The sequence below is a fragment of the Cupressus sempervirens genome, chromosome 2, assembly GCF_028749045.1.
Source record: "Cupressus sempervirens isolate cs-2001-9-10 chromosome 2, ASM2874904v1, whole genome shotgun sequence".
NCBI lineage: Eukaryota > Viridiplantae > Streptophyta > Pinopsida > Cupressales > Cupressaceae > Cupressus > Cupressus sempervirens.
In genome coordinates this window covers 649,775,607-649,791,980 of record NC_143119.1, presented here as the reverse complement: position 1 = coordinate 649,791,980, position 16,374 = coordinate 649,775,607, and the positions used below count along the sequence as shown (strand labels likewise).

Here is a 16,374-nt window from a genome sequence, read left to right as displayed (position 1 = left end):
ACAAGAGGCTTTTGCCCAATGAGAAAATTCTAAATTTTGATCAAATATCACAGCTCTTGTTGCTTTTATAGTTTTTATATTCTTCCTTTCTGTTACCCCATTTTGCTGTGGGTTGTATGGAACAATATACCCCACCTTAATTCCTATTTCTTTACAAAAATCTTTAAACATGTCTGAAGTATATTCCCCTCCATCATCAGTCCTAAAAGTTTTAATTTTGTGTCCTGATAAGTTTTCAGTTATGGTTTTGAATTTTTTAAATCTCTTAAGGATTTCTTCTGATTCTTTACATTTTAAGAAGTAAATTCATGTTTTCTTAGAGAAATCATCTATAAAAAGTATATAGTACCATAATCCTCCAAGAGAAGGAAAATACATAGGTCCACATAAATCTGAGTGGACTAATTCCAAAACATTGTTAGTTTTTCTAGTGCTATCATGAAATGATCGTTTGGTGTTCTTACTGAAAGCGCATCCTTTGCGTATGCTTGAATGATCTTTATTCAACTTAGGTAAACCGATAACCATCGTCTCCATAGTTGATAAGGCTTTGAAGTTTAGATGTTCTAACCTTCTATGACATATTTCGTTTATCAGCAACTTCATGAATTAAGGCTTGGAATAGGTTCTATGTTTAATTCATATAAGTATCCCTTTCTTTGACCAATCAACTTTGATTTCTTAAATGAAAAGTTTTTAGACTAGGTCATCACTTTAACGTCTATGAATGCAACACTATGTCCATCATCTTCAAGTGCTGTAATAGAGATTAAATTTCTCTTTATTCTTGGTACATAGAGAAATACCCGGCTTTAGTTTCAAGGTGCAGTTCTCAATTCCTTTGACTGAATGATTGGAATTATCACCTATGGTAACTTCGTCATTAACTTCTTCTGATATTGAGTCTAGTACTTCTTTGTATCCTGTAATGTGTCGAGATGATCCACTATCAGTTACACATGCTGTGCTTGATGCTCCATTTGATAGTGCAGAATATAGTACACGTTTCTCAGGATCATAGTTTTCTTCTTTCCTAGTAATGTTTGTATAGTTTACTTGCTATTTTGAATTCTTAGGGCAATTAGATCTACAGTGTGCAAATTCTTCATATTTGAAGCATCTTATTTTGGATAAATCTTTTTTAGGTTTGTCATTTCTTTGATTACCCTTCTTCTTGAAGTGCTTTTTCTTACCTTTATAGGATTTTCTGTTGAGAACATGAAGTTCTTCATCTTTAGTTTTCAATTTTCCTCATTTCTCAAGTTTCCTAGATTCTTCTTGAAGGCAATCTCCTTTAAGTCTATTGAAGTCTGGAAGATTGTCTCTAGCGCTTACTCCTTGTGAGAATGTTTCCTATGAGTCCAGTAACCCATCTATAGCCATAAGTGTTAGCTCTTTGTCTTCAATTATGGTCCCTATACTTGCAAGTTCATCTCTTAGACTAGCCACCCTTAGGAAGTATGAATTCATAGATTCTCCTTTCTTTATCTGTATATGATTTAATTGCCTTTTTAGTGCAAGGGTTCTAGTTGCATTTTTAACCTCATATGCATTTAATAATGCACTTATTATATTAAATAATGTTTGATGTTTCATTAGCATAGGTACCATTTCATTTTTACCCCATCTAATATGATTTGCTTGGCTTTCCTGTTTCCTATAATCGAGATAGTTTTATGAGGATCAGCATCAGGTCGCTTGGGTTCTTTATCAACAAATTGTATTACATCATTGTCTTCAAGAATCATCATAATTCTGAATTTCCAAGCAACAAAGTGTTCTTTTCCATCAAACCTATCTTCGGGTCTGATTGTGCTAACCATTGAAGGTAGGAGGAGTTGCTAGATATTTTCAAATCTGATTGTCAATGTGCAGAGCCTAGGTTTGACTACCAGAGCTCTGATACCATGTAAAGTTTCTACAAATTTTGATCAACCACTATTGAAATAATGATTTTGGTCTTGCTGAAAATCGATCTCCTTCAAGTCTGGGCTGAATGTTATTGTTTAGGAAGTCTGAAATGAATTCTGGAAATTATAATTTATCTCTAATCTAAATTGTCAAGGAGCAGATTGCTAGAAGAGTAGACTTTGGTAATTGTGTGTCTTCTATCCACAAACTTGTTCCTATTTATACATAGACCAAGGGTCTTATCTTTCCATAAGACACATCCCTTCTAGGTTGGCTCTCCATGAATTAATCCCTTTTCATAACAAATCGGCGGCCTTTATCATTTAACTAATAGTTAATTAGAAATCAACTACAATAGTTATTTCAAGAGGCATATAAATATACCTAATAAAACGTCGATCATTTAGGGTGAGAAGTATTTATCATGAGGCAAGTATAAGGGAACTTATATGCATATTGGATCTGTCTGATCGGGAATATCAGAACATTGATATAATCAAGTTATAAGGATTTAACAGTACTCTTCCTCTTATGATGTATCTTCTACCAGCATTTTCTGCTACTTTATAATATGTACTTGGAGATGGTTCTAATTGCATTATTTATTGGTTAAAGATTTTAGATTTTCAGTCAGATACAATATCATGCATCTGGATATAGAGAAGAGTTGACGGAGATTCTTAAAAACTGACAATAAAACTTAAGTAACAGCCAGCAAGGACAAAAATGTTAATCTATAATGTAGTCTCCCATACAATGATGCCATGTCAGCATCCACATGGCCTCCAAGAAAGAAGAACAGAAAAATAATAAATGGAAGAGAATCCATGATGCCAAAAATGAAGGACTGATACACATTATTGAGAGAGGTATAACTGTCCAGACGAAATGGGAGATGCTGAAGACTTTTCAAAATATGAAACTCTTCTAAATTATCCACATAGCAAATACAACATGAGTGTGAAGAGACGGGTTTGGAATTTAGTACGATGCCTTAGCAACTAACCAGCAGGTACTGAAGAACGCAGAGATGAGAAACACAGGTATTAGATCTATCTTGCAGCTATTACTAAATTCAGCACTCCCTTTTAGCTAGAGAGAGATCTTCAAAGTGCCATCTCATGGCAAGTGCACATAGCTGCAACAAAAAATAATATCAACAAGAATATCGTCATAGATTTTCTCAATAAATCATTATCTCAGCATAACAATATTCACCATAGCTACTCCTAGAGGGTGAATCAGAAAACAGCAATTAAAGTCATGGATTCACACACAACTTTCACCATTACTACCTCCAAAGCATGGATCCATAATAGCTACACCTAGAACGTGGAAAAAGGGAATTCACCTCGAGCTTCTCTCACAGAGAACTCATTAACAAGGGATTTCACCTCGAGCTTCTCTCATAAAGAAGAATTCATTAACAAGGGATTTCACCTCGAACTTCTCTCGTAGAGGGGAACTGATTAACAAAGGGTTTCACCCCGAACTTCTCTTCCACAGAGAGAAGAATCATTAACCACATGCAATGAATCATTGAGGCTGAGACTCTCTCTCAGCAAGAGCATCATTCTCCACAATACCAAGCTTTTTTCAGAAAAAATAGAACTTCATTCTTGGAAGTGGCTTGGTGAGAATGCCTACAATTTGCTCTCTAGTAGAAATGTACTTGAGTTCAATTGCTTTCCGTTGAACCATCTCTCTCATGTAATGATATTTAATTTCCAAATGTTTGGTTCTATCATGGAAGACTGGATTAACCAAAAGCTTCACACAGCTTTGGTTACCACACATAATCATTGCAAGTTCCAAAGGCTGCCCAGACAACCTTGCAAGTGATTTTCGAAGCCACACAACTTTTCTTGCAGCCATATAAACTGCAAGATATTATGCTTCAGCTGTACTTTGAGCAACATGAGATTGTTTCCTGCTGTACCAGGTAATCATGTGCTAACCTAGGTTGAAAATGTATCCTAAAATACTCTTTCAATCAGGCACACACCTTGCCCAATTTGAATCAAAGAACCCCTGCAAGTTCAGCTCTACACATGAAGAATATTTCAAGCCATATCCCACTGTACCAGGGACATATCTCAATATGTGTTTGGCTGCCACAAGATGGATTTGCCTTGGTTCACACATGAATTGCATGAATTGACTCAAGGTTTTAATTGCATTACATATGTCAGGCTTCGCATTAACCAAATACATCAAACAGCCAATTTAATTGCTTGTACATCATAGGATCCACTAAATCTGAAGAAGTTGTATTGTCATGTAACTTTTTAAATTTTGCTTTCAAATGAGTCACCATAGATTTACACTCTAACATGCCAAATCTTTTCAAAATATCAATTGCATATTTTCCTTGACCCAAAATGATTTCATCTGGTCTTTGCATATCTCAAGCCCAAGGAAATGGTGCAACAAACCAAGATCTTTCATTTCAAACTCAGAAGCTAGCTCTTTACATTTGATAATGAGATCATTATCATTAGTGATAACAAATCATCAACATAAAGCACAAGAATCAACACCTTGTCATTATTTACCTTGAAGTATAAATTTGGATCAGCATCATTCTTTTAGAATTCCAAACTCAAAAGATAGTGATTTATTCTCTCACACCAAGCACGAGGAGCTTGCTTAAGGCAATACAGTGCCTTTTCAGCCAGCACACATGAGACTCTCTATAATGAATCTCAAAGCCCTCTCACTGCTCAATGTACACTTCCTCTTGAATCCATGATGCCAAAATCGAAGGACTGATATACATATTTATTATTATCGAGAGAGGTATAACCATCCAGATGAAATGAGAGATGCAGAAGACTCCCCAAAATATTAAATTCTTCTAAATCATCAGCATATCAAATACAACATGAGTGCGAAGAGAAGGGTCTGCAACTTAGCACGATGCCTTAACAAATAACCAACAGGTACTGAAGAAAGCAGATACGCAACATGGGTATGAGATCTATCTCACATCTACTGTTAAATTCAACAATTAAGATGGGCCAAAAGTCTTAGATACAAGCTGTTTGGGTATGGAGTATTATGGGTATCAGATCTATCTCACATCTACTGTTAAATTCAACAATTAAGATGGGCCAAAAGTCAAAGCCATTCATAAGAAAACAAGGAAAATATAGCATGAGATGTATTTTCAAGAATGACATGACTAGGTTTTCTTCCATGCAATGTATTTTCATTTCAAACTCAGAAGCTAGCTCCTTCTTACATTTGATGATAAGATCATCCTCATCAGTGATAACATATCATCAACATAAAGCACAAGAATCAACACCTTGTCATTATTTATCTTGAAGTATAAATTTGGATCAACATCATTCTTTGGAATTCCAAACTCAAAATATAGTGATCAATTCTCTCATACCAAGCACGAGGAGCTTGCTCAAGGCCTTACAGTGCCTTTTCAGCTTGCACATATGAGAATCTCTATATTGAATCTCAAAGCCCTCTCACTGCTCAATGTACACTTCCTCTTGAATCCACAATTCCAAAATCGAAGGACTGATATACATATTTATTATTATCGAGAGAGGTATAACCATCCAGACGAAATGGGAGATGCAGAAGGCTCCTCAAATTCCAAATTTTTTCTAAATCATCCACATATCAAATACAACATGAGTGCGAAGAGAGGGGACTGGAACTTAGACAATGCCTTAACAAATAACCAACAGGTACTGAAGAATAACCAACAGGTACTGAAGAATGCAGAGATGAGCAACATCGGTATCAGATCTATCTCACATACTGTTAAATTCAACAATTAAGATGGGCCAAAAGTCTTAGCTACAAGCTGTTTGGGTATGGAGTTTCAAGGTCGTTCATCAGAAAAACAAGGAAAATATAGCATGAGATACGTTTTCAAGAAAGAAATGACAAGGTTCTCTTCCATGCAATGTATTTTCATTTCAAACTTAGAAGCTAGCTCCTCCTTACATTTGATAATGAGATCATCATCACCAGTGATAACAAATCATCAACATAAAGCACAAGAATTATTTAATCACAAAGCCCTCTCACTGCTCAATGTACACTTACCTCTTGAATCCACAATGCCAAAAACAGAGGACTGATATTATTATGGAGAGAGGTATAACCATTCAGACGAAATGGGTGATGTAGAAGACTCCTCAAAGTATTAAATTCTTCTAAATCATCCGCAGAGAAAATACAACATGAGTGCGAAGAGAAGGGACTGGAACTTAGCATGATGCCTTAACAATTTGTTGGCAAACAGATTGTCCTTCTATAAACTCTTGAATGCCCAAATTCGCAAGAGACGATCATCTACGAGCAGTTGGATAATCCATCATCAGGTTGATAGATTTCCCCTGAATTGAAATTACAACTCCCTTGTGAATGCTATTCAATGAATTTGTTTAATTCTTAAACTAATTTTATACGTTCTTGACCTGAGAACGGGAGAGGAAAACCAAGCCAGTCCTAGAAAGAACTAACTTAGGCAGTGAGTTTTAGATCCTGAACCTAGCCCATCCTAGAAATCCACACATCTTATGACTCCCCGGCATTGGTAATGCAATAAAGTATGAGATACTGGTCTGAGTGTGCAGACCGTACATTACTCTTCTCTCCTTGTATACCATTCTAAGGCATTAAATACATTACACTTCGCAATAGGATGGGCGGTGATCCTTGTTATGCATTAACTATAACTATTTAGTTATGTTAGTTAATACATTTGTTATCTCCTATTGAGCGCCGATTTCTATAAATGAAGTGTGGGCTGACCTAGAGAGGGTCATGTCCCTTTAAGGGACATGCCCTTTGGTCACAGTATAAGAGGTGGGTGTGATTGAAGTTTAAGGACACACAAGACATTGAAGTCCGCTCCTTAAATCAATACTGCCCCAAGACGAATTGTAGGAATTATAAGCATTTCCAGAATTATATTATTTCATTGAAACAAGACTGTTTATTGAAGATCATCTACAACAGACTAAGAAAGATACAATCTAAGTTTGATTCACTTCAGAATTTGAAGAAACTTTACAACAGAGATATCTCCCTCAACCTCGAGTAATACTCTGATTGCCTTCAGTTTGTTGTATTAAAATAAAGAAACAAAATTATGTTTGTCCATTGATCTTAATCTAACTTTAGAGAGGTATTCAAAATCACACATGCAATGGCACAGTAAATTATTGGCATAAAACACATTCAATCTTGTCTCTGCAACACGAAGTACTTCACACCAAAAATTAGCCGAACTTTCTATTGATTATCAAAAGAATTCATATAGAAATCAGAGATGGAGTGTAACAGAAAACAACTGAACTGATTCATCTTCTACACTAGAATGACTCACAGCAAGAAGCCATTTATCGGTTACAAAAGACAGCAACAAATGCTGAATACTGATCTTGCATAACGTGGCAACAAATCTCGAGGGTCTTGGAGGGTCTTCATGTTCTTGTTCAAAAACTCCCGAAACGAAAATAATGTTTTGCTTGGTTTATCGCTATAACACATAGTGATGTTTCATTTTCATCGCTCATCGCCACAACATCTAACTACTCAATCCAGCCTCTGATGGGATCATCACTATAGGATATAGCGATAAACTCTCTTTTGTGTACTGTGAGCTCGATCTTCACATCGCTATGACCTATACCAATAACTTCATCGTCCATCAGTATAACTAAGTTTCATCTCCTGTGCTTGGCGATGATTGTTGAAGGTTGTGGCGATGGACATCTCTCATCGCTCATCGCCGTAATTGAGTTTTGTCTCTTGCTCTTAGCGATAAGCCTGATCGCTATGACCTATGGTGATAACTTCATCGATTGTCGATTCCTCATTACTCATCGCTGTAACAAAGTTTTGTCTCCCGCACTTAGCGATAAGCCTGATTGCTATGACCTATGGTGATAACTTCATCGATTGTCCATTCCTCATTGCTCATTGCTGTAACAAAGTTTTGTCTCCTGTGCTTGGCGATGATCACTATGACCTATAGCCATAAACGTTTCTTGATGCAGGAAAATATAATATGACAATAGTCTGTGTATGTGGCGTCTGTTGACCTTTCAACTGCTCCACAGTGTACATCTTCATGTAGAGCATCATCTGTCGATCTGAGCTTAGGTGGACACTCAAGATGAATTGTCAGACTAGGCCCATCCTTTGTAAGCTTGGGGAAATCTATGGCTCCCGTCACGCAGTGAACATTATCTGATGAGCATCTTCCTTCGCGGAGATAGGAGCATCGCCAGATCTGCAGAATCTTTAGCTTCACACTTAGGGCACTTTGAGTTAGATCTTTAAATCATATCCATCGATCTGCATCCCATTTGACGGCCCAAACCTAATCACATGAATCCCCTGTTTCTAACACTTTGTATTTTGTCCTTCAATGGTTGTCATCATCTGGAATATTTGTTCAGTCCTTCTGCTGAGTTTCTTTATAAGTACACCCTTGTGTCATGTAATTCTTTTTGTGTGTGTTTTTGGAGTAGTAGCATCCAAGTACGCTGCAGGAGAGCATGTGATGAAACATGTTGCAGAACAAAGCTAGTTAGGATAAAATTGTTGATGTTCTTGGAGGCCTCAAGAAGCCATTTAATTGGTGTCTATTTGTAGAGTTCTAGTGGCAAGAAATGGAAAATCTTTACTATTTATTTGAGTTTGTATATCAGTGCTTCCCTTTTGTGTGGTGCAATTCTTCTTCCTGAGTGTTTTTGGAATGGTAGAATTAAGTGCAGTGTAGAGAAGCATGTGTTGAAACAAGTTGCAGAGCAACACTAGTTAGGACAAAATTGTTAGTGTTCTTGGAAGCATCCAGAAGGCATTTGACTTGTAATATTTAAAAGTGCCAGTGGCAAGAAAAGGAAAGGCCTAAATTTTCTGAACTTTTCCCACGTGAGGTTTGTCCAAGGTAAATTGCCTTATGTTTGAGCTCTATTTTTCTGTGTTTCAGTTCTTTCCTTGCTTCTTTGCAACTGCCTTCTATTTTTGGCACTTGAGCAACTTGTCCTGTTGAGAAAACTAATAAGGGGACAAGTATATGAACTATGTTCTGATTCATGTTCGCAAGTTGTCTGTCAGATATCTATGCTAATTATAGATCAGATTATTGTAAGATGAAGTTGTTGCTTGAATATTACTACATTTATTATGTCTTTAATATTAGCAAAAGGCTTTGTATTTGTCAATGGTATCAGCAAGACCTATGTCATTCAGAGCATCTAGATCACTCTGCCAACATTTTCTCTTCTTTCTTGTGTTGTAGTTGGCAGACAGTGATTGGTGGCAGTATTACTTTATCAAAGGAGACTTAGGTTTTATTAACTATCTATGCTCTGCCAATATCACATGGATTTTTTCAAATCTTGTATACTTTGTCATGCCAACCTTTTTTTCTTGTTGTCTGCATATGGCTAGTTCCAACATTCTCTTTTTGGCAAGGAATTAATGGTATTCACTAATTAGTGAATCAGGACGAGCTGTGAACAGAATTGTTAAAGTAATAATTGGGGATTTGATAGAGGAACTTCACCTGTTATACTAACATGCTTTCAACACTTTTTTTTATGAATCTAAAACATTCTGCATCTTTTGAATAATGTCATTTATTTCTCATATAATGTATGTCTGGATCCATTTTGATTTTCCTTCTGACTTATCTTATTGATGAGTGCATTCATCAGTATTGATGTTATATCATCAACCTTTGAAGGACAATCCCAAGTGAATAGGCAAAGGATGGTCTACAAGGCAATATGGGAAGAGATGCAAAGTGTTGTTCATGCTGTTGATCAAATGACAACAAAAACTCCTGCTGAGGTTGCGGATGCATCTAAGTAATATTTAATGTTGGATATTGAAGGTTTCATGACCTAGGTTCAGCTTTCAGTCTATACATTCAATTTTCCTCAATTTTCCTCAAGTTGTATTGTTACTATGGACTATAGAACGGGCCTCTATTTGTTCTTCAGCCATTTGTTCCTTCGCTCTTGACATTTTACTTGAACATTCAATCATCACAAGGTTGAAGACAATAAGCTTATGTACTCTTGCATAAAGGATTCAGATTTATAAAGCTATAGAAATTCAAGGCAGATAGATATGTACAAGAACAATCTCTTAGGATGCCTAGACTACTGAATTTGACATGAGAAGTTAAAGGATTCTGGTTTGTGTGGGATATATTCTGTGTCAATGCTGATACAATATATGAAAATGAATATCATTTAAGAAAATTTTCTTAAATACTCTTGAGAAAATAAATGAATATACGCTTATGTACTCTTGCATAAAGGATTTGGATTTATAAAGCTATAAAAATTCAAGGCAGATAGATATGTACAAGAACAATCTCTTAGGATGCCTAGACTACTGAATGACATGAGAAGTTAAAGATTCTGTGTCAATGCTGATACAATATATGAAAATGAACATCATTTAAGAAAATAATTTTTTCTTAAAAAGTCAAATACTCTTAAGAAAATAAATGAATATAAGCTTATGTACTCTTTGCATAAAGGATTTGGATTTATAAAGCTATAAAAATTCAAGGCAGATAGATATGTACAAGAACAATCTCTTAGGATGCCTATACTACTGAATGACACGAGAAGTTAAAGGATTCTGGTTTGTGTGGGATATATTCTGTGTCAATGCTGATACAATATATGAAAATGAATACCATTTAAGAAAATAATTTTATTAAATACTCATGAAATACCTAGCTGTCAACATTCTCTATTTGTCAGTTTATATATTACAGTATTCTATAGTCATTTACGTGGGTAAGAAAAATATGAATAGTATGTACTAAAGGTGTGATTTCCATGCTCCTTGACCATCTGCAATATCATATTTTCCTTATTAATCCTCATTGTGATTGAATTTCTGGTCTATGCAGATATACATTCAGACAGGAATTTGAGCTTTCATCTTGTTTTTTATGTGGTTGGGTACCATATCGTTTTTTCAATTTTGAAAACAAAACTGATATTTCTGGTATTAGGATAAGTTTCTGGTTAGCCCAAACTTACAAACTGTTCTTTCAAAAACAAACAGTCTAGAAACTTTTCAAAACTGAGCAAATTAAATACTTACCTATGCTCCACCAAGATTTGGGGATGGGGACAGCAGGGAACAGCAGGACGTATTTGCGGCATGAAGGTACATTTAGGTAACTTTTTAGGGGACAACAGGGGATGGTTGTTGAATAAAGGATATACCAGTTTTCTTAATTATTGCCAACACTGAACATGTGTTATTGCATTAAAAAGTAACAGGTTCTGACTGAATTTTGTGGCCAAATGTTTCAATGTGCAACTGTGCATCTTCTTATGCAACTGAGTTTCATTACTCTGAAGCAGCATCTATTGTAGGTTCAGTGGATCAGCTGCCAAAAAATGGTGACAACTGGGACTGATTAGAACTTTGATTCATCTACAGCTCAATTGGTAATGAGTTTCAAATTACACTTACACAATTAACATGAAGTCTGGCAAACCCAGTTGTCACGTTCTTCAAATCCATTGTACCTTTCCTTGCAAGATAAAAATAAACTCAAGTAAACTGTATTGCGTATGGAAAAGGCTTCCAAAATGAAGTCCCCATTACTGCAAAGTTGGTTGATTTGGGTGTTGAGGAGCTGCTAAGAATGCTGTTCGTTCTCAACCACTGCAATACTGCACTTTGGAAGCAAACTTAGCATGTCCCTGAATTTTTTCCAAGTCTCTGCTCAATTAAGGGATGGGCAGTGTAGTTCCAAAATGCCTCCTTGTGTACCCATAGCATTTCTGACATGGTAACAGGGTACAAATGTAGGAGACGTGTCCCCATGGAACACAGATAATTACTGTATAGCAAGTACTTGAAATGTTAGTTGAAAAGATGTATAATTGATAAGTAGGACATAATTTCCAGAACAAGTCAAATTGTCATATTGAGTCAAACTCATTGACCCATGTTTCATGAGTAGTGATTCAAGATGAATGCATCTCTCATGAGAATAAATGGAACACTTGGCACTCATTGGATCCAAATAAGATAAGATAGATTTATTAATGTCCAACAGGAGACCAACGAGGGTATAAGGGATTGGAAACAGTACAAAAGGCAAATGCCAGCAGGGGGGAGCACCAAATGGTGTCCTTAGAAAGAACGTGAAAGCAAAACAACAAAAGAACCAAGAAAAGGAATAACAACAGCTAAGAACTCCTCACAGGCGAGTAGTAGTCCACAATGGAAAGGTGGGCGTTAGAGCAATTAGGTACTTTGAAAGGTTGTTGCCGAGTGTGATCTTTGTAGGGTTTCACTAATCTGATTAAAGAAAGAGGTGATGAGTTGCATAGGGGTCGATGTCGAGCAAAGCTGGAACTGTATAGTGTGCTCGTGAAGCTGCATAGTCTCCTGAAGGTAGAGTGCAAGACAATGCTGCTCAATATATTTGAAGAATGAGGGAAGAGACCGACACTCTCGGAACAAACAATAGAATCTCCCTTGGATCTCATAGTAAATGGGACAACAAAAAATAAAGTCAGACTTGGTCTCAACCTCTTTGAGGTCACAAAGCCAACATATCCTATCCTCCCTGTCGATCTGGGGATCAGTGTGAATATGTAGCTTGTGAGATCCCACTATAAAAGATCCCAAGGAGATGCAAAGAGCATGAGTCCAACGATGAGTGAGATACTAGGGGTGTAAGATGATCCCGTCTTGGATATCAAGGAAGTGCTCAGCATAGAAGGCCATCCGTGGGCGAAGCCCACATGGGGGATTCCTCCAGGTCGTGATAACATACTGTTTGTTGATGTCAAGTCTAATATGCTCATTCAACTCCTGCTGAGATGGAAGAAGATGAGCTGGAGCGTCCAAAGAAAACTGAAAAGGGGGAAGGCAATCCAAACTAATACCAATTGAGCCCAAGAGGGCAGAGACTTGGGTGTACCAGCAACGAGACCTGTGTCCAGAGTCTGAACCTGCAACCTCCATAGAGGAATAGTAGGCCAAGTAGGAATATCTGTGACAACCATTGGAGGAATCATCAAAGCTTTGGAGTTGGTGAAGAAGCCAAACTAAATCAAAGATGGTCCCCAATCTGAAAGGGTGAGCACCAAACTTTGCTAGAATGATGCTGTGCGGTGTGGACCAATGGCATCTGATAATGCGTCAAAGGAAAAGAGTTTGGACTCTCTCAACAGAGGCCCAATGAGGCTCCAAGAGGGAGGGGCCCCAAATAGAGCCATAAAGGATAGTTGGCTTGACCAGGGAGTCAAGAAGGGACATCTTAGTCGTAGTGTCTTGGAAGTGGTGTCGAAAGCACTATCGCTCAAGAATAGCGAGGGGGCCGAGCCCCTTGTTGAATTTGGGTTGCATGGCTGGTCTCAGGCTGAACTGAGGTCCAGAAAACTTAACCCCCAAGTAAGTATATGAAGATGTAATCTCGATCTTGTTACCCTAGAACTAAAAATGGAGGTGTGATATCCTCAAACAATTGAAGACCATAACCCGAGTCTTACCCAGATTTACAACTAGCTCACATGAGTTGCAAAAAGAGGCCAAGCTATCAAGGAGTTGTTGAAGACCATTGGGGGAAGATGCTATGAGAGTCACATCATCAACAAATAGAAGAATAGAGATCAACACCTGATGTAACTAACAATCATTGCTAGGGAGCGAGTAATCATGGAGAAATGCCTCAAGCTTGTCGATGTAGATGCCAAAGAGAGTGGGGGAGAGAGGGTAACCCTGTTTCACCCCGATAGTGCTCTGGATAGGGTCAGAGAAGCCTTGTGGAGTCCTGACTCTGCTCACAATACACTTGTATAATCGCATAATAGCTGTAAGGAGAATCTCTGAGATCTCGATGTCCCTACGATGCTGAAAGAGAGCCGCCCAAGGAATTGAGTTGAAAGCTTTGCGAAAGTCAACACAATAATAGTAAACTTTCACCAAGCGATGGCGAACCTCCTCAATGGTGGCCCGTAAGGTCAAAATGTGATCAATGTTTTGAAAATTTGTACAAAACCCAACTTGACCTTTAGCCCGACAATGTCGTTGATCGAGCTCTTTGGACAGGATACCATTCAACACAGTCGCATAGAGTTTGGCAAAGGTATGCCCAACCATGATGGTTCTATAGTTCCCAAGGTCAGAAGCTGGCCTAGATTTATGTTGTGACCAAGAGTCGAGAAAGCCAACACAAACCTCTCAATTAAAGAGCACTATAAGAAAGAGACCCAGAACAAAGATAACCAATTTGAAGAATTCAGCTTGGAATCCTTCCTCATCTGGAGTTCTACTACCATTCATAACTCTAACTGCCTCACAAATGTGGGAAAAGGAGAAGAGGTGACAACAGGTGGGGAAGAGGATGAGATGTAGAGGCGGCTAGTCAGGAATATCATAGAGAGTGGAGTTGTGGGAGGCAAGGGAGTGAACGTCCAAAGTTGAGGGAGGGGGGTTGCGGGGGGAGGTGGGGTGACGAGGAAACATACTGCGCCAAAAGAGCTTTGGAGACTAGAAGAACATGGCACAAAGAGATCTACATTGCAACAAAGTGAACTTCTGTTTCTTATGGTGAAGACAGCGGCAACAGTCAAGCCTCAACTGGGAGGAAAAGGAGGAAGAAGTGGGTGGAGCAAAGTGAAGCATGCGGTGAAAGGATTTGCAGTCCTCATTGAACCACTGGTTCATGGGGCAAGACTTGCGAGTGGGACGAGGGGTGAGCGAGGAGGTGTAGTGGGGAATAGATAAAAGGGTAGACTCCCACAAGGCGGACACAAGTGAGTGGAACATGGAGGTGACGTCTTCGGAGTTGGAGAAGGGGTGCTGGGGGAGAAGTCATTTGAGGCGATGGATGAAAAGCTCCAAGTTGCCATCGGTGAAGTGAAAAGAAGTGTGAGTGTGGGCGGGGGGGGGGGGGGGGAGAGGGGGGATGCCACTAGAAGATGAGGGGCAAGAAGAAACAAATAAGCAAGGGAGAGGAGGTGTTAGGGTTGCCCAAAGGATGATGCTAAGGAGGGCATGGTTAGCTAGAGGAAGGCGAGAGATGGTAAACCGACAATTGAGAGGGATGGAGGAGGCTGTAGAGAGAACATAATCCACAACGCTAGCACCACCACCATGTGGTCAACAAGTGAAGAGTTCGGAGTCAGGAAAGTAAGAGAGCCCATTCAAAATCACTAAGTCAGATGATTCACAAAGCTAGTAAAGGGCCCCTGGCGATCCTTGAAGAGCCAATGCAGATCCACAAAACCAGGATCAGAAGCAGCCATACACATGGGATCAACCCTATGATCATGGAGGGGAGGTTGTAGGTCTCTGGTCGATGCGTTAAAGTCTCCCAAAATGATGATGTCCCCCATGGCAGAGAATCTGGTAATGTGCTCAAGAAGGTCCTCATAGGGGTCCCCACCCTCAGTGCTTTGAATTGCATTCTACTTAGATGCTAGCGGGAAGTAGTAGACAATGATATAGGTATCTCTATAGAGTGAGGTCCCTCGATCAATGCGAATCCACATGAACCTGGCATTGCTGTTAGAGTGAACCAAGTAAATAGTACTAAAAAGGTGGTTCTGAATAAGACAGGCGACCCCACTCGAACCTCTGACCCCACCAGAGCACCAAACCTCGTCTTTAAAAGAGGAGAGCAATTGATAGCTAGAAATACTGGGAAGAGGACACATGAAACTCTCACGTGTCTCTGTAATAAAAAGATCAATAGAACCAACATCATCGATAAGTAAGCCAAGCATAGACCAGAGGATACCATTATTATTCCAATAGTTGAGGCACAAAGGGCTCGTGCTCAATTACCATTGAGCCCATCATTTGGCCTTAGAGGTCGCCCTTGAAACCCAACCTGTAGGAAAGGTGTTGCAGATTACTGCTTTAAGATTATTGATGATTGCATATTTACCCTCTTGTCCGGCTGCCACAACGAGGGCACGAGATTGCTTGAGTTCGGCTACCTGAGATTGGGTGAAGTCCTCATCTAGGTAGATCTTAGGGGAAAGAGAGAATAACTTTCTCTTTTCCCTAAGAGCTTGCAACTTGTTAGAGAGGGAGAGGAACCAGATGAAGAGAGTGTCCTTTGGGCCTAACCAACACCTATCAAGAGTGATGTTTGAAATGTCCAGCTGATCCTTGAGGAAAGAGTATCCAACAATCGAGGGATCATCAATGGAGGGGAGACCAAGGACTCATAGGTTAAGTTCACGGGTCTGCCTACCCCGCTCGTCGTCCATCTTCCGTTGTACTAACTTTTGAACACCTGAAACGGGAGCCTTAGCCGCAGAGCTACATAAAGAAGCCCAAGACTTCATCTTCAATTCAGTCTTCGTTAATAGTGAAGAATGACTATCCATGATCTCCAATTGTTTCTCTTTGATAGTGTAGAACTCCCTGAGCTGCATGGTAGCAGAGTCCAGAGTAGCCTTGAGGCATGTA

At 38.7% G+C, this 16,374-nt stretch overlaps 1 protein-coding gene across 1 annotated transcript in view; it reads left to right on the top strand.

The window, feature by feature from the left end:
* LOC149575046 (BolA-like family protein) overlaps positions 1-10,176 on the top strand; it is a 42,037-nt gene extending 31,861 nt beyond the window's left edge. The window contains exon 3 of the mRNA XM_089814910.1: positions 9,615-10,176. Within this exon, the coding sequence (XP_089671036.1) occupies positions 9,615-9,771 (157 nt within the window). The 3' untranslated portion in view covers positions 9,772-10,176. The remainder of the gene's footprint in view (positions 1-9,614) is intronic.
* The last annotated feature ends 6,198 nt before the right edge of the window (positions 10,177-16,374 follow it).